This window comes from Rhineura floridana, chromosome 14, assembly GCF_030035675.1.
Source record: "Rhineura floridana isolate rRhiFlo1 chromosome 14, rRhiFlo1.hap2, whole genome shotgun sequence".
Lineage (NCBI taxonomy): Eukaryota > Metazoa > Chordata > Lepidosauria > Squamata > Rhineuridae > Rhineura > Rhineura floridana.
The window spans coordinates 15110666-15131813 of NC_084493.1; the positions used below are offsets into that span (position 1 = coordinate 15110666).

Here is a 21148-nt window from a genome sequence, read left to right on the forward strand (position 1 = left end):
TTCTATGCATACTTTCCCCTAATATTTTTGTAAACATTTGTTTGGTTGGAGAACTGCATGGCAAAATTTGGATAAGTGCGAATTTCGAAGGATGGCTGTGTTTCAGTTCTCATACTGTTTTGGGAAGTGCAAATTTGATAGATTCAGCTTTCAATGCAAACTGAATCAGTTTCCCCCCCATCTCTCATCTACAGTATACTCAGTTGCCATTTTACACGTCCCTCTTCCCTCAATCTCTGGGAGAGGGAGTCTCTTCCTCAACCCCAAAGGGTTCTTTAAACCTTTTATATCCCTTAAACATTGTGCAGCTGGGTAGTGCGGTTTCTGTTCACAGGCAGAATTGTGGCATCTGGTTCTTTCTGCCCCCCCTAAGGTCAACACCTTTCATAACCTGGCCCTGCCTTCCGTGGCTCCCTATGAGTCAGCATCAAGTTCTGGCTACAAAGCAGCGAATGAGAGGCTTAATAAGACAAGCCAGACCAGTCAAAGAAACCTCTTACCTTGCACGGCAACAGGCCATTAAATACCCAACTACAAGGATTATTGTACAAGATAGTGCTGGGCATGGAGATGAAGGCATGGGGTCAAATTTCTGCTCATCCACAAAGTCCACTGGGTGTCTCCCAGGACAAGCTACTGGCTCTCAGCCTTGCATACCTCACAGGGTTTTTATGAAGATAAAATAGGCTAAGTCTAAAGTTGCTGCCCTGATCTTCTTAGAAGAAAAGACAGGATGTAAACAAGGCTATACTACTTGGAGTCAGTGTAAAACAGCAACTGCTGTGTGGGAATTAACCTGGGAGAGCTAAGTTTGGTGTAATGGTTAAGGTGTTGAACTTTGACATGGGAGACCAGGGTTCGAATCCCCACTCAGCCAATGAAACTCACCTTGGGCCAGTCACTGCCTCTCAGCCTAACCTGCCTTACAGGGTTGTTGTGATGATAAAATGGGGAAGGAGGAGAACCATGTATACTACCTTAAGCTCCTGGGAGGAAATGAAACAAATAACTGAAAATCAAATAAATAAGTTCAAATCTCTCAGGTTACACAATTGTGTCTTAGCTGAACATCCGTAAGATGTTAGTAGTCTATTAATAAATAGCATTTGCATGATGTATTATTGTTGTTGTTATGTCTTAATTGCTTACTGCCTGGGTTCCTTTCGGGGGAAGGATGGGATATAAATTTAATAAATAAATAAATTAAAAAAATAAATTTAATCAATAATATTCAAAAGAACCTCAAAGCAATGTATAAAACAATATATAAAATAAATATAAAAACTACGTAGAGATTTTTGAAACATTAAGTATCATATAAATACTTTTAAATAAATTAATCAAAAATTCAAAACCTACTAAAACAATATTATACCATTCCAGAATTAATAGCGACCAGCCCAGGATCAGCCTGCTGGAAAGGCCTAGCAGATTAAAAATGGGTTGTATGCATTGTTATGCATCCTCCAGATTTAAATGAATGGATATGAACAATGTCAATGGGCCTACTCTGAGAAAAACAACCCTACATCTTCAAAAGCCATCAAAGGGTTGGTGCCGGTCTGATTGCCACTGGAAGAGAGTTCCACAACATTGGGATGCTTCTGGAAAAGCCATGGGTTGCATCTAACAAAGTCAATGGGCGAGTGGAATGATTTCCACTCTTCCCCTCCATCCCCTCCCCCTGCTCCCCCATCTTGGGCACCTGGTGAAAGTTCCCCCCACATCTCTGGAGCAAATTTGTGGGTGGTACAGGGGGCACGCATGGGGAGGGGAGGAAGAGCAGTTCCTTTGCAAACCCCTTGTCAGTGTCACCACAGAGCAGACGCCAGGGGCATGTGGCATGACGAGAAAAAATCACCGCAGTAGCTACACCAGTTATATTGAGAGAGGTGGTGGCTGCAGAGCACTCAGGTCTGTGGTCGTGAACTGCTCTGGAACGTCCTGGATGCAAAATCTGTTTTCAGGTTATTTGACCTGCTTTTGCAAGCGGCCAGGACTTTTTGTCTATAAATCTCTGTTGTTCCATGTTTATGTGGCGACGCAGAAGAAACCACAAGGAATGTGGAACAGATGCAAATACGGAGAAGATCCAGCCCCACCGCTGAAAACACATCCAAACTGAAAAAGACTCAACAGACAGACCGGGCAAATCCAGTCAGTGACTTGTATTTAAAAAATAAAATAAAAAACGGAGAAAGTTGGTGGAGGAGAGAAAAAGAAAGAAAAAACACCCGGTTTTATTGGAAAGTCTAGCAACACCTCTGATTTTAATCTGCCAAAGAGGGGGAAAGTGGGGGAGAGAGGGACAACCTGGCAGGAATAAATAGGACAAGTTTCATAAATGGGGAAAAATGCAGTTGTCAGCTGCCAGGAAATTGCTGTGATTTTAGCTGGTGAAAGTAGCAGAACCGAGAATGGTTAATAAGAAGAAGACACAAGAAAGTCTTGTCTACTGATTGGTGGAAAAGAAACCGTTAATTTAACAGTGGCTGCCAGCTTCAGCATTGCTTCCAGCTTTCCTGAGCCACATTTCCACCCGCCGTGACCTAGGAGGCAGCCTTCCGAGACACACGGAGCTCGGAGATTTCATTTTCACAAGCTTCTGTCAGATTCTTCCAGGCATATGTTTCAGTTACAAGAAAGTAGGTCATTTCCCATCTCCCACCCCCACAACTCTTGTTCCATCACCCACCTCTCCTTTACAGTTGTTTCAACATAATCGGTTATGGCGCTGGCAACTTTTGAAGTACTGCCTGCATCAAAGGGCTGCCGGCTCACCACTGCGCCGGAGCATGCGTCTAGAACCAGGAACAGTATTCCCCGGTTGTGGAACAAGAAAAGGTCACTGTTGACCTGCAACACAGAAAAGGGTAGAGTTAGCTGCAGGCGATCCATATGCAAATATCAGAGGAATAGATGTGTCAGTTTGCAGCCTTCAGTAAGCCCATCGATGTCTTGGAACTTAACCTAAGCTAAAGATGCATGGAATGGCCTGGGAATCCAGCAAGTTATTTCATTTTAACCCACACTTCTTCCAAAGGACTCAGGGCATCGTAGACCAAGGATTAGGAACTTGCGACCCTCCTGAGGTTGCTGACCTATAACTCATCATTGGCAGTTCTGGGCATGATGGAGGCCAAGTCCATCGTCATCTGGAAGGCCACAGGTTCCCCATCCTTGGCATGCATCATCACTCTCCCCTCCCCATCCTTTCCTCCTCACAGCCACCCAGATGAGGGGGTGGTTCAGCAGCAGAGCATTTACTTTGCAGACAGACAGTCCCAGGTTCAATCCCCAGAAAGGCTGAGACGGTCCCCTGCCTAAAACCCTGGAGAGCAGCTGCTAATCATTGTAGACCAGGTGTGTGAAACCTTTTGCCCTCTAGATGTTGCTGAACTACCACTCCCATCAGCCCCAGCAAGTATAGTCAGTGGTCAGGGATGATGTGGGCTGTTGTTCAGCAACATCTGGAGGGCCAAAGGCTCCCCAAACCTGGTGTAGATAATACTGTGCTAAATGGAACACTGGTCTGACTCCATGTGAGACAGATTCCTACATGGAAGCAACACAGAGACGACTGTTGCAAGGTCAGCCAGTGATCTGAATGGGAATGTAAACCCAGATCTCTCTGGCCCTGGTCTGAATGACTACACCACTTGGTCTCTCACTGAAATGCATTTGGTAACACCAACATGCATATTTCTGCACGTACCTTAACAAAAGCCAGCCTTGAGTAGTTCTCCAGATCTGCCCTTCTGACGGACTGGATTTGGATCCAAACGTACCTAATGGAAGGTGTACTAGTAACAGCCACCTGCATTTATAAAATGACATCCACCTTGAATTAACATACACAAAATTCATTGTCTTGGAAAGTTGCATTTGGGAACCTGTGGCCCTCCAGATGTTGCTGGACCACAACTCCCATCGTCCCTGACCAATGGCCATTCTGTCTGGGGTTAAACATCATAAAGAGGGCATAGCTGGCTATAGAACAAGGATTAGACAAATCAGACTATTGCAAGCTACCTTCAACCCACAGGACAAATACATTCCAGAAAGAGTAACCCCCTTAGTGGCCAATAGCTGGAAACAAAATGGGGCCTGCAACAAAATGTTGCAGCTTGGAGTATTGCCCATTCAGGGTTCCAAGAGTCAGCATTCAGCATGCTCAAGACTCACTGAACTATTCTGGGGTTCTCCTTCCCCCCTTATGTTTCTTGCTACAGTTTTTTTTTTGTACTTCTGTAAACCTTTTGGGGTTCTCCCAAACCTGCTGATACCTCCCCTCTTGGGTGTAGAGGGTGCCACCTGAGGACCTGCCATTCAGAGAATGACGTCGTTCAGTGGTAGAGTATCTGTTCCGCATGCAGAAGGTTCCAGGTTTAATCTCTGGCATCTCCAGGTAGGCTGGGGAGAGACCGTAGTCTGAAATCCTGGAGAGCCACTGCCAGTCAGTGTAGAAAATACTGAGCTAGATAAACGAATAATCTGACTCAGCATAAGGCAGTTTCCTATGTTCCTGTGAGTATGTCGGATGGAATGTCTGCGTTCAGGGTTATGACCTCACTCACAGAGGCTGGGAGAGACCATTCGGAGAAAACAGCTCAGTTCAAAAGGTTGGCAGGCCGGCTGCAACAGTCTCCAGGAGTGTGTGCAGAGTTGCCCACAGGCTTGCACCCTGGTGGGGGAAATCCCATGAAGGCACCAGCTTTACTAATTGGTTGTCTCTGTGCTGTGGTTATACAGCACATATCTCAGCAGCTACATTTATAGCCCAACACATATGGACCAAGGAGCTTATAGAATCCTGTGCGGGCTGGAAGATTTGTTTACAAGCTCAGGCCCGGGGTGGGGCAGGGGCCTGCACAAGGTATATGCATGGGAGACACAGAGCTTCCAAGGCAGCCCAAGCGTGCATTTGTTGTGTGGCTCTCTCTTGAAAACTCCCCCAGTATCTGGATAAACTACCAATGGAGGCACAATGTTAGGCCTTTCATCTGACTCCAACATGACAATTACATTCTTAAAAATGCAGTCAGTGGTTACATCCTTCAACAGATGGTTTTAAGGGTAGCAATTTTGTGCAATTGCAATTTGGGACACTCCTGGTAGTGGGAGAGGACATGGTTTCCCTGCAGGGCAAAGGTGGGCACTGTTTTTCTGTCAAGGGCTGCATTCCTTCAGGGATAATTTGTCAAGAGCAGCACACCAACTATAGACAGGGCTAAACCCAGATGGGGGAAGCCTAGCCCCTTTCTCCCCACCCCACCCCGCTACTTCCTTCTTGCCCCCAATCCACTTCCTCTCCACTAGGGAAGGTCAAAACTGTTAGTTTTGGTTTCTCTCAATTTCTCATTTTCCCAGTCCTAAGTTCAGTTCTCCACATTTCCACAACACTTTGCAATTTTTTTAAAAAAAGTCCACATGAAAATTCACCGGCATTTTACTGCAAATTTCTGTGAATATACACATTTGTATGCAATTTTGCCTAGTGCACACATTTTTACAAAGCAATGTCTCCTAATACAATGCATTTTGTATGTTATTTTCACTATGTATTTACAAGCATGTGTCAGTCCTAGTATATGCATTTTTGTATACATTGGAGGCCTGCACTGCAAAATTCAAAGAAGTGCGAATTTCAAAAGATGGCTATGCTTTGGTTCTCATGTTGTTTTGGAAAAATGCAAATTAAGTAGATTTGCCTTTAAATGCAAACTGAATCAGCTTTCTTATCCAGCTAGACAGCTAGACTGGTGCGGACCAGGGAGAGGGCGTTCTCGGTTGTGGCCCCCACCCTCTGGAACTCTCTCCCTTATGATCTCCGACATGCCTCCTCCCTGGTGGGTTTTCGCCGAGCTCTTAAGACCTGGCTATTCAGGCAGGCCTATCGGAATTTTGGGGTGGATTAGCTTTTTGATATATTATTGGATGTTTTTGATGTTAGCTTAATTGATAATTATGTTTTGATTGTCTATTGTATTTTCATATGTTGTTGTAAGTCGCCTAGAGTGTCCGATAACTCGGACAGATAGGCGACTAACAAATAAAATTTTATTATTATTATATTATTATTATCTCTACTCTCCACCCGGCGAGCTGCCAGTTGAAGGGCAGATCATTCTTGCCAGAGGTCCAAACCTATCTCTTGCAAAGGACTTTTGAAGTTAGACTGAAGGCCAAATAAAATTAGGCTGAGGGCCACAGGGTGCTCACCTCTGTCACAGGGGACCACTGGATCAATCCCCAGTATCTCCAGTTAAAAGGAATCTCAGAAAATACCTCAGCATGAAAGAGGGGGGTGGGACTGATAATTGCATCGACTCTCAATAATCTGCAATCTGCCATAGCAATTGAGGATCTTGCCTTTCAAACAACACACTCTGAGGTTTTTTGAGACACGAGGAAAAAAAGAGAAAAATTAGCAGCAATAAGGAATATCGCTATTGTAACAAGTAGGCAATATTATGACTTTCAAAAAAACCTGTTGCTTCAGTTCAGTACATGATTGATATTCTGTAGTTGACACCTTGACGATGGGTCATTTTCACAAGTGAAGGTAGTGGGGGGAGGTGCAGGAGGACAATACTGTAGAAATTTCCAAACTCTGTTTGGTATGTTCTAGTGATAAACCGGCCTTGCTTGACTGAGCACAAGGAGGTTAAGTGTACCGCCTTCTTGAAACAGAAAAACGGCTAACTGCCCAACTCTGATGGGGAGACTCAAGTATCCAAAGGAATTTTAATTACATTTGCTAAAAGCTTGCAAGCAAGGTATTTTCCACAGCCTATATATTTAGGATGCACTTACAATTCTGCTGTGTAAAATGAAACCCTCATGTCTTGTTGCAAATTGTCCACAACTGACTGAGAGACTATAGAAGGAAAGTGTACACTGAACACAGAATTATAAAAACTTTCCGTAATATTCAGGATTAAAGTACAGGGACTAGAGTCCAGAGGGAGAGTCTGGCAGTGGACAACAGATCCCTGCCTAGTAACTGTGCTCCTCAGAAGGGCTGCTTAGTATGTACTAGAAACTAGGCTTTTAGTGTTGCAGCTTCAGCCTTCTGGAATCAGTTGCCAACTAAATTAGACAACAGCCTACTGTGTGGACAGACCCAAAGTTACCTGTTGAGAATCATGACTAAGTGGGTGATTTGAACACCAGTGTCTCTCTTGCCCTAGCCAAAACGTGTGGATCTGTAATAAGTCCTTTGAGTTGGCACTTTTTGAGAACAAGTTTGTAGGTGTGTTTGTATGTATGGGTGTGTTGTTTTAGAAAAGGTTTCTCCTTACCATGGCAATCTAACCACTATACCCCATGTAGTGTTAGACTTGGACCAGGAAGACAGGCTTAAATCAGCAATGCAGCTCACTGGGTGAGTATGGGTCTGCCTTCCTGCACTTTAAGCCTACTTTGCAGGGCCTAAAATCCAAAGGGCAACTTCAAAGGGCGCATCCAAGGCCTTTGCAGAACCCCACAACTTTCCCCCTAGGAATGGTAAATCCCCATGACATGCCACAAACTCTTCAAGGAACTCTCACTGTTTCAAAGGAGGGTTGCCACATAACACAGAGAGCTACTCTTTGAGAAAAACAAGTCCAAACCCCATCTGAGAATGCAGATCTCTCCACACAGGCCTAGGAATGGGGTAGAAATTCAATTTAGTTTGCACTTAAAGCAGAACCTATCAATTCCTCACTTCCTGAAATAATACAAGAGCCAAAATACACCCATCCTCCAAAATGTGCACTTATCCAAATTTTGCAATGCAGTTCTCCAATTAGTGTTTACAAAAATGCATATATTGGGGAAAGTGTGCATAAAAGGAATATACTAGTGAACATAACATACAAATATGTTCTCAGTCAAAACTGCATACAAAAATGTGTTTATTAGGAAAAATTCGCATTAAAATGCTGAAGAATTTCCATTTTTTTTTAAAAAAAAATGACAAATTGCTGCAGAAACATGGAGAACTGAATTGGAAAAATGAGAAATGGAGAGAACTGGAACTGACATATCATTCCATCCCTACATAGGCTTTTGAATCCTGGATAAGATGAGAGAACAGAAATGGACAGATCCTTCCATCTCTACAAAGCCTGTCCATCTTATGCATGTTTTTATGTATAAATAAAACCATACATACTAAAGACACCTCAGTCTCCAATAACCTTCATTCCAAGGAAACTGAACCCTGGGTAAGCTCTAGAACCCCTGGAAGTCTCTCACTACTCAGAGACTGGGTGTGTGTGTGTAACAGCTTAAAGGTAAAGATGAAGGTGTCCCTGCACTTGTAGTGCGAGTTGTTTCCGACTCTTAGGGTGACGTCTTGCGATGTTTACTAGGCAGACCGTATATATGGGGTGGGATTGCCAGTTCCTTCCCCGGCCTTTCTTTACCCCCCAGCATATGCCGGGTACTCATTTTACCGACCATGGATGGATGGAAGGCTGAGTGGACCTCGGCCCCTTTTACCGGAGATTCGACTTCCTCCTTCCATTGGAATCGAACTCCAGCCATGAGCAGAGCTTCGGCTGCGTTACCGCCGCTTACCACTCTGTGCCATGGAGGATCTTTACGGGTAACAGCATAAACATGCAAATTTAGGGTAGTATCCAATGCTAGTCCTACTCAAAGTAGACCCATTGAACTTAATAGACATAGCTATCTTACATTCATTAATACAACCCATAGAAAAAGCTGTTCAAATTTAAATAGAAACATAATATATCACCACCACCCCAGAATGGGGAAGACTATGACCAGCTGACCTGTGTGCCTGTTCTGTCTGCTGTCCAGGTACTGCTAACTTTTTCATGGGAAACCTCAACCCCCTATTCCCCCAGTTCTAATATTCTTTATCTTAAAAGCAGGACTTGGAATGTCTATCCCTTCAAACAGAAGGCTGTAAAGTAGGACACATGGCCACCCTATGCTATAAACTGGACTATTATACTGAGATCTTGGTTTAAGAAGCAAGCATTTTGTGCAGGGTGGACTGCCAATGTCAGGGAGGGATGAAAAGAACCAAGGACCCCTCCCCAAGAATTCCAAAAAGGCCACCCTTTAACTTTTCCCATCCCTGTCTGCATTAATGCAACAAAAAATAACTCTATACTGTACCCAAGGAGCTCCACACTGACTGCAAGGCACAACCTGGCGCTGAATCCTTGAGGGCTGAAAAGGTTTTCTCCCAATGTCTTTTCCTAAAAAAGGATTAGGAGCACAACTCCAGGGAAGTCTGGAGGACATCACGGCTGTTATTTTTAGGCGTTCGCAGCCATGCTGAGTGCAGTAGCTATGCCCCTTCCGAATTTCATGTGCTTGAAGGTGGACAAAGAGATACCTATTAATATGAAGAGCACGGCAGAAAAGAAAAGAAAAAAGTGAACCACAGTTATTGGCCCAGTTCACACATTACACTAAACCATAGTTGAAAACAAACCTATGTGAATGAGCAGTGTGCTGGTACACATTGCTCAAAAGTTCCTGCAGTGCTTCTCCTCTTGCTGACCTACTGCAGACAAAACAAAGCAGAGTTTGTCTTGTTGCATCATTTTGAATTCACAGTAGACGCAAAATTAAAACCCAGGAGACTTTCCTCTTTGCAACTCCTTCTGTTAGTCATTATATCTGAAAGGGTACCTCCTTCCCTATAGACCAGCCTAGGGATTAAGATCAGCAGAAGTGGCCCTCCTGGTAGTTCCACTGTTCTCAGAGGTTCAGTGCGAGGTGGCTCTTGAGACAGCCTTCTCAACGGTGGCTCCAAGAATATGGAACTCCCTCTCTACTGAAATGCATCCGGCACCATCTCTTTCCAGCTTCTGTGTGCTGAAGATGCACCTCTGGCCTTTAAAAACTTAAGAATTCATTTGGATGTCCTCAATGTGTTATATGGCTGGTTTTTTATGGGTTTTTGTTATTGTTTTAGTGTTTATCTGTCCTATAACTTGTCATGAGACCTTTTGGTGACAGATGGGTAAGAAAATAATACTAATATTAACACTAATAATAATAAGCCTGTCAATATTACTACTTATTAATATTAAGTATTAATGTCTAATTATTAATATTAGAAATTAATTATTATTGTTATGTATTATGCTATACCAGGAAAAAGTGAAAGGAAGATTCCCTTCTCAACCTGAAATATAAGATGCATAAAGTATCATCTGCTTCTGTTAAGCTGTAGGGGAAAATGAAGCATAAATTTGCTGCTACATAGTAAACTTGCTGAACCCTGGAATTCCAGTTCAGGTCAGAGCCAAAACAAACAAATAATCAAATCCATGTGCGGAGCACTCGAAGATGACAATTATGACATGTCATCATAAATAACTGCATGGTGAAACCTCACACTGATAAACAACCTATTTGCATCATTTGGGATAACATTATGTACAGTTCCACAAAGAAGGAGTGGGTAAAAACAATAGTTTCCCAATTCTCATTGTGAACAGTACAAGGTATGAGAGTGCCCTTTGCATTCCGGAACAGACACTCCAGGGTCTGACGGGTCAATGGTGTCATCTAAACATAGAACTCGAGGTTCTATTTTTAGCTCAAAAGCTGACATTTATAAATCGAATACAGCCTTGATAGTCAGGGTTAAGCAATGCAGATACAGAAAACACATTTTTGAACACAATGTACATTTTCCCCAAAAAACTATTCCCGCAGATGATTCTATTGTCTCCCTCCATTCAGTTGGCTTTAAAAAACAAAATTAACTACAAGCATGTGGTTTACGTCGTGGACAAACATATGCAGCTGTTACTATTATTAGTTAGCTTTTTATTATCTGTACCACAGAAGCACCAAAAGTTTGTTACTGAACTTGGGGACATATAAATATGCACATGTGCAGCACATCAGTTACAATAGCACTGGGGCCATATAGGAGGGGCTGTAGCTCAGTGGTAGAGTACATGCTTTGCACGCAGAAGGTCCCAGGTTGAATCCCCAGCATCTCCAGGTAGGGCTATGAGAGCCCCTATCTGAAACTCTGGAGAGCCACTGCCAGTCAGTGTAGACTAGCGGTTCCAAAACATAGTTTTCCTCAGAGCTTGGAAGATTACTTTTAAAAAGTAATAAATTACAGTTACATGGCCCCCAAAAAGTAGTAATTACCGTTACAATTACAATTGCTCTGAAAGTAACTGATTACTTTACTTTACTCAAAAGTAATCGCTACAATTACATTTCAGTTACTTTTTTTTTTAAATACGCCTACAAGGTGCTGGCCTTGGCTGCTGCACATCTAAGTAGCCTAAAACAACATTAAAAATAAGCACATACACACAGAGGGTAGTAGAATTTTTTCCCATAAGATTAACAGAATGGCATAACAGAATCTCACATCCCCTCACCCCACCCCCAGCAATGATGATACCCCAACACACATATTTTTTGTATATATATATTGCCTCCAGCTCTTTTCTCCTTCCATTCCTGTCAATTTTTAAACAACTGTTTTCTCCACCCAGTCTCGCTTTCCACCTCCTCTCTCATCACCTCCTAAGCACCCACAGAGCATGAAGGAAGAACAATGCTGCACAGAAGCCCAATTTGAAGCACATGATTTTTATTCACAGATCAGAGGAGCAGAAGACTTCCCCTGCTCCCCCCAAGTAATGCGCAAAAGTAATGCTGGAAACATTACAATTACTCCTCAAAAGTAATGAAGTTACTACTCATTCTATTACCAGCAAAATGTAATGAAGTTACCCACTCGTTACTCAAAAAAGTAATAAATTACAAGTAATTCGTTACTTGTAACTAGTTACTTCCAAGCTCTGGTTTTCCTCATGGACCACTTAAACATTGCTGACGGTCTTAGTGGACCCTTTAATGATTTTGCTGCCTGTTGTAACAATTGTAATGTGCGGTGCTAAATGCTAAACTAGCCATAATGGCTATGCTCTGCCTCCATAGTTAGAGGCAGGATGCTTCTGAATCAATCAATCAATCAATCATTTATTATGGTCAAAGACCAGCACTATAAAATGTAAAAACAGTAAAACAATAAAACATATCAGTATTATACAGAGGAGGAAACAAGGGCAGCAGCCTGAGATAATATGGTACTAATGGTGTTGAATTAAGGTATCCATGGCCCACCCAAGATTAACTATTATTGTTATTTGCCATGCTTCCGAATATCAGTTGCTGGAAACCTTGGGAGGAGAGAGTACTCTGGAACTCAGGCCCTGCTTGCAGGCTTCCCTTGGGCATCTGGTTGGCTTCTGTGTGAACAGGATGCTAGACTTGATGGGCCGCTGGCCTGATCCAGGAGGCTCTTCGTATGTTGTTGTTGTTGTTATGTGCCTTCAAGTCGGTTATGACTTATGATGACCCTATGAATCAGCAACCTCCAATAGCATCTGTTATAAACCACCCTGTTCAGATCTTGTAAGTTCAGGTCTGTGGCTTCCTTATGCTGTCTGATTTTAACTGTGTTTTTTTGCCTCATTTCGTTCTTATACAGCACATTTTATTGTATTACAGTTTGCATTCTATAAAATTCAAATTCTATAAAAATAGAAGAAGCAATAAAATATAATTAAAAATCCATATGAATATTTCATGCAGGCATGCCATAGACCATCTGAATGAAGCTTGTGGACCACAGATTGCCATTTGGGAACCCCTAGCACAGACAACACTGAGCTAGATGGACCAATGGTCTGACAGTCCCTCTCTCTGTGTAGTCTCAAACTGACGAGAAGGGCTAGGGGCATGCAATACACCAGCCTTTCCCAACCTTTGGGACCTCAGATGTTGCTGGACTACAGTTCTCATAATTCCTGACCATTGGCCATGCTGGCTGGGGCTGATGGGAGCTGTAGTCCAACAACATCTGGGGACCCTAAGGTTGGAAAAGACTGCAATGCACGTGTTAGTGACTCACTGGCAACTTCAGTGGCCAACCAAAAAGTGCCATGTACACAGTGATCACTCACCCTGATGCACTGTCAAAATAATAGAGCCGTTGATCAGTACTATCCAACACTTGATGGTGCGACGAGGCTGCCCGGTAGCGCAGCACGCTGTGTGCTCTGCCCGTCTGTCGCTGGTAAATGTCCCCCACAACAGTGAACACTGTTCCTTTCGGGTAGCACAAGGCAACATGCAGCCAGTCTCCCCTGATGGGAAAAAAAAAAGATCAAACATACTCATTGGCAAAAATGTTTTCAAGCTATTAAAAAGAAACTGTCTCCAGCTGAGTGATCTATCTTCAAGACAGAAAAAAACCCCACAAATGTGTCTTAACAATTCCCAACCCAGCCCTTTCTTTCACATGCCATGGAAGATTCACATCTGCTGTTGGTTACTATTACTGGACTGGCACAACATCCACAGAAGCTGAAAGGAAAAGGCTCCTCTGGATCCTCAGGCCACTGGATTAGGCCTCAGGCAGTTGCTTCAGGACTACCTTAAAATGACTGGCTTCTCATAAACTGTGATCAGTAAAGAGACTTGGTATGAAAATTGAGCATCTGCAAGGGTGGACAAGGGCTGTTGCTCAGTGGCAGAGCATCTGGTTTGCATGCAGTAGGTCCCAGGTTCAATCCCCAGCATCTCCAGGTATAGCTGAGAGAGGCTCCCTGCCATTTTGAAACCCTGAAGAGCTGTTGTCAGTCAGTATAGACAACGCTAGATGGACCAATAGTCAGACTCTGTATAAGGCAGCTTCCTGTGTTCCTGAGCTTGCAATAAACCAGCCTTTCCCAAACTTTGGGTCTCCAGATGTTGTTGGACTACAACTCCCGTCAGCTTCAGCCAGCGTGGCCAATGGTCAGGAATTATGGGAATTGTAGTCCAACAACATCTGGGGGCCCAAAGGTGGGGAAAGTGTGACACTTCCTCCTTCTACCACGTGCATGAAGGAAGGCTGCAGGTGGGAGAATCCCCCATGAGGAAGTTGTTGATAATATTATAAATTATAATCAGGCCTGGCACCAGCAGGCGGCCAGGCTGGGCACTGGCTGAGGGCCCAGCAGTTGAGAGGGACCCCTACAGCTGGGGCTGGGTAGATGTAGCTCTCAGGCAAACCCCCCTCACCACAAGCTGGCTGCACCACTTTCCATGTTGCACCGACAACACCCGGGGCTTAAATAGGCCTGGCCATGGTCAGCATGCATACTTGCCATTACCCAAGATGATGATGTGGTCATCAACACGCCTCCACCACAATCTTGGGTGATGGTAGGCATGTGTGTACAGTGTGCTAACATGCTGATGTGGCAGGGCCTATTTAAGCCCCCAGCAGTTTCACCACACTGCCATTGCCTTTGAGGGCCCACTGAAGTCTGGTGCCCAAGGGCCTGCTGCAGTCTGGTGCCAGCCCTGATTATAATTATAATGATGATGATGATGACCACCCCCTACAAAATTCAAACACGATACACAACTTCCCACAAATGAAACAGATAGGGTATCAATAAGAAGTGTTTCAACTAGCCTTCTCCCCATGCTAGCTTTCCAAATGCATGGAAGTTTTCTGGAGAATTCACCAGAAACAGTGTAGTCCAGAAAAGACCATACCACAAGGTTTTTTTCTGGCAGATATTTGGACTGTCATTAAGCTCTGTGGCTGAAGAGCAAGACACCTAAGATTTAGAGAAAAGCTTACACAATACTGGAGCAAAATATACTGCTATGAATTTGTCATGATATTCTTTATAGTCAACGTTGGTTTGTTTATTAATTTTGTATCCCGCCCTTCTTCCCAAAGGGCCCCAGGGCTGCAACATCAAAATGTAAAAGCAATACAATCTAAAATAAAATGAAACATACCCTAAAGCATTGAAAAACAATTAAAAGCCATCTAGAAACATTTAGGTTGCCATGGCCAATATCTATCAGCCATCAAATGCCTGGGTAAACAGAAACAGCAAATGTTCAAAGAAGCCTCAGTTCAAGTTACCATGAAGCCACGACTGGATTCCAACCTCATCTCCCTCATTTGTATACAAACTCCTGTCTCCCAAAATCTTGTTGATGACAGCCATACAAGGAGAGAGGGAAAATGGTCAACTTTGAGGCCTCATATTCTTGCTTGCCCTCTCGGTATGGCTTTCAGCATCACCATGGTAACACGGTCAAGCAAGGTCTAAACCCTGTATTAAGCCAGAGCCAAGAACCAAGTTATTCAAGGAAATATAGATCAGAAAAACTCAAAACAGTAAAACATTTCCAGCAAATGCCTTCCCAGAATTCATGCAACCTGAAGAAGCCTTTGCAGAACATATTCTGGAAGGCCACCGTTTGATTCCTTTATTTTTAAAAAACCACAAACCAAGATTTCTGTGGTAGTTTTTTGGGCCCTGTTCCATTTTCAAAAACTGTGACTCACTGATGCTATGTGCATTCTGGGTAACAGAGGCAATGGGAAAATGTCACTCTGTTGGTTTGCCCTGACAATACAGCCCTCTCCCTAAATTAATATGTTTCATCAATTATCTCTATTGCTGAGTCCCTATTTCTTTACATCCATCCCTGGTAAAGTGTTGCTCCAATTTTGTCTTTTGGGAACTTTTTTTAAAATGTAGTGAGTGGCTGGATTTAGACATGATGGTTTGTGTGTCCAACTACATTTTACTAACAGTAGACCCCTTGAAATTAATGGATATTACTAACTTAGGTCCATTAATTGCTGCCCTGGGCTCCTACTGGAAGGGCGGGATATAAATCAAATAATAAATAATAAAATAAATAATTTCAGTGAGTCTGCACTAAACAAAACCTTGGTCACGTCCATGCCATTCATTTAAAGCATTCTCACACCGCTTTAATAGCCATAGGTTCCCCCAAAGAAGCTTGTAACTTCAGAGTATTGTGGGAAATTAAAATAATGGTTTCAAGTTGCTTAGTGCACATTGCTGTACTGCTGCTGCCTGCCAATACAGTTTAGGCCACCAGGATCCACAGAGTACTTTGCCAAGAGCCTCCTGAAACCTACAGCCGGCCTCATCACCATCTCTGTCTCTGCATGCAAGATGAAATATTACTTCATCCAATGGTGGCTGGTGCCCATTGAGACCAGTGGAATGAAATGCAGGTATCCCAAACAGTGGGCGTGGGCCAAGCCAATCAGAGGCAGATCCATCTAATTCTAGATCTTCCCATTCTCCTCCCTGCTGAGTTCTACAAGGGCAATGCTGATGAGGTCACATCCACACCAGACATGTATCCCACTTTAAACAGTCGTGGCTTCCCCCAAAGAATCCTGGGAAATGTCATTTGTGTAGGTTGCTGAGAGTTGTTAGAGACTGTTATTCTCCTCACAAAGCTCCGATTCTCAGAATTCCCTGGGAAGAGGGGCTGGCTGTCAAACCACTCTGGCCATTAGAGCTCTGTCAGGAGAAATGGAAGAGGAAGCTGACAGGTAATGCAGCCACATACTGGGACAGTCGTAAGTAAGAAGGCAGACAGGTGGAAGGCTGGGCAAGGGCAGGATGAGGTTGGTGCCCGCCTTGCCCTAATGGACCTGTCTCCACTGACTGCACTGACTTTCAACAAGCCTTTTAAGTAGAGATCTTCTCCCACTCTGAGTCTGTTTTGGAATTCCTTTTTTAGATGTTTTTAAAGCTTTTTTTAAAAAAAGATGTTTTCAAATTTGTTTTGCTTTAATATGTTTTTAAAGATGCTTTTCTTTAGTATGCTTTAAAGTATTTTGTTTTTAAGATGTTTTAGAGCAGCCTTTCCCAACTAGTGGGACACCAGATGTTGTTGGACCACAACTCCCATCAGCCTCAGCCAGCATTGCCAATGGTCAGGAAAGATGGGAATTGTGGTCCAACAACATCTGGTGGCCCACTAGTTGGGAAAGGCTGTTTTAGAGTGTTTTTGTTTGCCACCCTGGGCTCCTTCTAGAAGGAATGGCATGATATAAATTAAATTAATAAATAAATAAATCTAATAGGAAATGTGCTGCATGCATCCCTCTTATTTATTTTCCTTACTTATTTTAAAGTTTAGCAGAAAAACAACAAATCTAAGTTTAGCAGAGGCTGCCAGAATTCAAATGAACAAATTGGGGTTTGGGAGGGGGAAGAAGAGAGATTATTTGCTCCATTTTTAGCACAAAGTCTTTTTACCTTTAACCCATTTTATCCCCTGCCAAAGTATCCATTAGTGTGGGGTCATTCGCTGAACTTATCTGGGATTTTATTTTTTTTTAAAGGGAAATGCAACACCACTTATTATTTCTAAAGCTGGCCATGAAAAACATGCTGGATTTTCAAAGTCACTACCCCCTTCTGTCCCCATCAAACCCCCCCCCCCGGTCAGTCAACTCACTTTGGCCAAACAGCTTGCAATCATTGTAATGGGAAACGTGTCCAGGAATTCTTCAGTCAGCTGTCCTGTTATACCCCATTCCTCCACGTTCTTTATGAATTCTATTTTTATTTAACACTTTTCCTGCGGATGGTGACATCCAAAATGTTGCAATGCTGCAAAAATGTTGCCAAATTGAGAAAGTTGTGGTAGTTCTATCTTCAGGAACTCAGTGAGCTTGAGATAATCAAACATTTTTTTAAAAAAAACCGAAGCATTCCTATAAGAACAACAGGGGAAAGGACCATAGCTCAGTGGCAGAACACATGCTTTGTGTGCAGAAGGTCTCTGGTTCAACCCCCGGCATCTTCAGATAAGGCTAGGAGAGAATCTAAAATCCTGGAGAGCCTCTGCCAGTCAGTGTAGACAATGCTGAGCTAGATGGGCCTGATTCAATATAAGGCATCTTCCTGTGTTCCTAATGCAATGATGATGATGGATGGATGGACTGCCTTCAAGTCGATCCCGACTTATGGCGACCCTACAAATATGGGTTTTCATGGTAAGCGGTATTCAGAGGGGGTTTACCATTGCCTTCCTCTGAGGCTGAGAGGCAGTGACTGGCTCAAGGTCACCCACTGAGCTTCATGGCTGTGTGGGGATTCAAACCCCGGTCTCCCAGGTCGTAGTCCAACACTCCAACCACTACGCCACACTGGATCTCTCCTAATGCAATGAAATGGGGTTATTCTCAGAAAGAAAGAAAATCCAGAGTTGTGGGTCTACAAATTTATCCATATGCAATAATTCACAACTGGAATGGCAAGGACTATGACAGACAACAGAAGGGCTATGAATCTGACTTTGGCTTCCAGAGTCTAGTACAGCCTATCCTTAATTCTTTCTCCCTTGTAAAATATGATAGATTTGTTGACCTACTAGGCAGCATGATGGAAAACCCAGGAATCAAACAGATCATTAAGGCCTGGTTGGTATATAGCCAAATTGCTAATACAACCGAAATGGATGCTTTGTACTCTTTGCATTTCCACACTCCTATCTGTTTGCCCGTTTGTTTGAAAACAAAGGTGACCAGTAACTCAGGGTTGCAGCCAACTATGCTTTACTCAGAGTAGACCCATTTAAGTTAATGATCATGACTAGATTAGGTCTATTCATTTCAATGGGCCTACTCTGAGTAAAATTCCATTGAAGGTAACATTCAGACAGCCAGTATGAGGCTTCTACAGCAAAATATAATAATATATAAGTTTAAAACAATATACAAGGCATTTTGGTAGAAAAATGGCAGCGATTAAGAGGAATTTTCCAAGAGTATGTGGCAAGTTTGTAATATATTTATTTATTTTACTGGCTTTGCCCCTGCAGTCTGTCTGGTAGAAACTTAGCAGGATAAGGCTTTCCCCATCACATCTCCATGGCAGGAAAAGCCTTACCACCTGATGTCTGGCTGACTGGCTGCTGTTAAAGACCAGATCTTTGAAAAGAAAGATAGCAAACCTTACTGAATATCAAGAGACAGAATATCTGTTGAAGCTGATGGTGCACCCAATTAAATGGAACCAAGGCTAGGTAGAAATCAAGCAGATTTCTGTATACTGTCTGTTCTAGCAATATAGTTCAGTTTGCTTGGCAATCAGGATCTTTTTTTCACTTTTTATTTATTTATTTATTTATTTATTTAATTTATTAGTCGCCCATCTGGCTGGTTGTCCAGCCACTCTGGGCGACGTACAAGATAAAAAACAATACATTAAAACGTTAAAATTTAAAACCATAACAATAAAAACCTAACCCACCCCAAAAGCCTGCCTGAAGAGCCAGGTCTTCAAGGCCCGGCGGAAGCTCATCATAGAAGGGGCATGGCGGAGATCATTTGGGTGAGAGTTCCACAGGGTGGGGGCCACTATTGAAAAAGCCCTCTCTCTAGTCCTCACCAGTCTAGCTGTTTTAACCGGTGGGATTGAGAGAAGGTCTTCTGAGGCTGATCTTGTTGAGCGGCATCCCTGACGATGCTGGAGGCACTCCTTCAGATAGACTGGGCTAAAACCGTGTAGGGTTTTAAAGGTCAAAACCAACACCTTGAATTGGGCCCGGTAAACAACCGGTAGCCAGTGCAACTCCTTCAGCATTCTTCAGATTTTTATTATCAAAAAAATATTTGTCTCTCTGCTTTCCATCCCAAATATTTGCTTTTGGAGAAGGGTCAATATTGACTGCTGCAAAGTTACCACCTAGCATGGCAACATGAAACACCTCCATAAAGCTATGTTGAACTTTTGAAAAATTCCAGTGGCAAGAATCTCAACTCTACAGCTTCTCTCCCTGCATCACTGTCATCCAACAATCCAAACAGTGTGCTTCAGAATTGTTTTTAATCATTTATTTACATCCAGTAGCGTAATGGCAAGTTCGGAAGTGCAGGGTCCCTTCGTGTTAGTCACAGCCACCCCTCCCCCTTTTTCGCTGCTGAGTTGAGAATGAGATCCTTGTTAATGCCTTCTCCCACAACAACAGACATCCCTAGGAGCCAATAAGCATGAAAGGGGAGAGTGTTAGCTACTAAGAAGAGTCTTCTCAGTGGCTGACTCACCTCCTTTCACTCCGATTGGACAAGGAAGCATGTTAAAAGACTCTTCTTCATGACTAACACACTCCCCTTTCATGCTGATTGGTTCACAGGATGTTGGAGACACAGGGACCCTGCTGGGACCCTGTTCCCAAAAAAGTAAGGGGACTAAGACCCCCTGAGACCCTGGACGGCCACACCCCTGTTTACATTCTCCTGGAAATGATTGACAAGAAAGAGGCAATTGCTGTTTTGCGGTCCCTCTTTTTAATTGCACAGTTTAATTGACACTTGCAGGGTTGGCATGCTTGAATGAAACACACACACATACCTGGTGTGATACTTTAAAAAAAAAAAAAGCAGTTCAGCAAGTGGCAAGTCAACTGGTTTCATGGAGAAATCTGAAGAAAGCAGAAAAAGGAAGAAATAGCACTTGCAGTGATGCTCAGTGATTTTGTTTCATCTGCATTTTAAAGCTAACCAACCCAATTTGCACTTCCGAAACTAACTCACAGATTGGAAGGCAGATGTTTTAGGATTAAACACAAACAAAAATATAGATTTTGCGAGGGAAATATATTTGAAATAATGCAGATTTTTGTGTACTCCAGTGGGGATACTACCACAAAAGAAAGGGGTGGGATTCAGTGTGGGATATAAAGTAATACTGAGAAACAGCCCTGAGAGTTCACAGTGCATATGCAGCTATAGCTGCACTAGGCACATGTTTACAAACAACAGGCTGCAGCCCTCAAGACCTACTTTTCAAACCAGGCTTGACGAAGCTGTAGCTTCAGCGGCAGAGCAACTGCTTTGCATGTAGAAGGTCCAAGGCCCAATTCCTGGCATCTCCCAGTAGGGAATGGGAGACCCATGCCTGGAATCCTGGAGAATTTCCACCAGTCAGTGTACACCAGGGGCGCCAACCCTTTTCCAGCCAGAGGGCTGCATGGGCAACTTTCTGGGGGCCACATGCTAGTGATGAGTAGGGCCAGAGGCAATAATTGGGCAGAGAAATGGATGCGATTCTTGACCTTTGGTTCAGTAGACTATATTCCAGCCATACAAATTCGGAGCTTGCTTTCTACACACGCCCTACATCTCGCCATCCGCCCTCTGCACAAGAACGCCTGAAAAAGCATTTCAAGAGGGTACAGGGTGGGGTATCTGATTTGGTATAAGGCAGCTTCCCACATTCCTAAGCGTAGATGTGGCCATGGCTAAACCTCTTGTGCCTTTTGTCATTCCACATCAGCTAGG

General features: G+C 43.3%; 2 protein-coding genes across 10 annotated transcripts in view; both read right to left on the reverse strand.

The window, feature by feature from the left end:
* The window catches only part of CEMIP (cell migration inducing hyaluronidase 1), a 182029-nt gene that overhangs the window by 105979 nt on the left and 54902 nt on the right, over positions 1-21148 (reverse strand). The gene's annotated exons all lie outside the window — the stretch shown is intronic.
* The window catches only part of LOC133369860 (inactive cell surface hyaluronidase CEMIP2-like), a 106123-nt gene that overhangs the window by 8603 nt on the left and 76372 nt on the right, over positions 1-21148 (reverse strand). For 6 of the 9 annotated variants that reach the window (XM_061595563.1, XM_061595564.1, XM_061595562.1 and 3 more), the window contains 4 exons: positions 12978-13160; positions 9139-9361; positions 3716-3817; positions 2696-2856 (listed from right to left, as the gene is read on the reverse strand). In XM_061595563.1, the coding sequence (XP_061451547.1) occupies positions 2696-2856; positions 3716-3817; positions 9139-9361; positions 12978-13160 (669 nt within the window). Of the gene's footprint in view, positions 1-2695; positions 2857-3715; positions 3818-6303; positions 6390-9138; positions 9362-12977; positions 13161-14944; positions 15138-17319; positions 17475-21148 lie in introns of those variants that run through there. The other 3 variants (XM_061595561.1, XM_061595566.1, XR_009759007.1) reach the window with 3 other exon arrangements.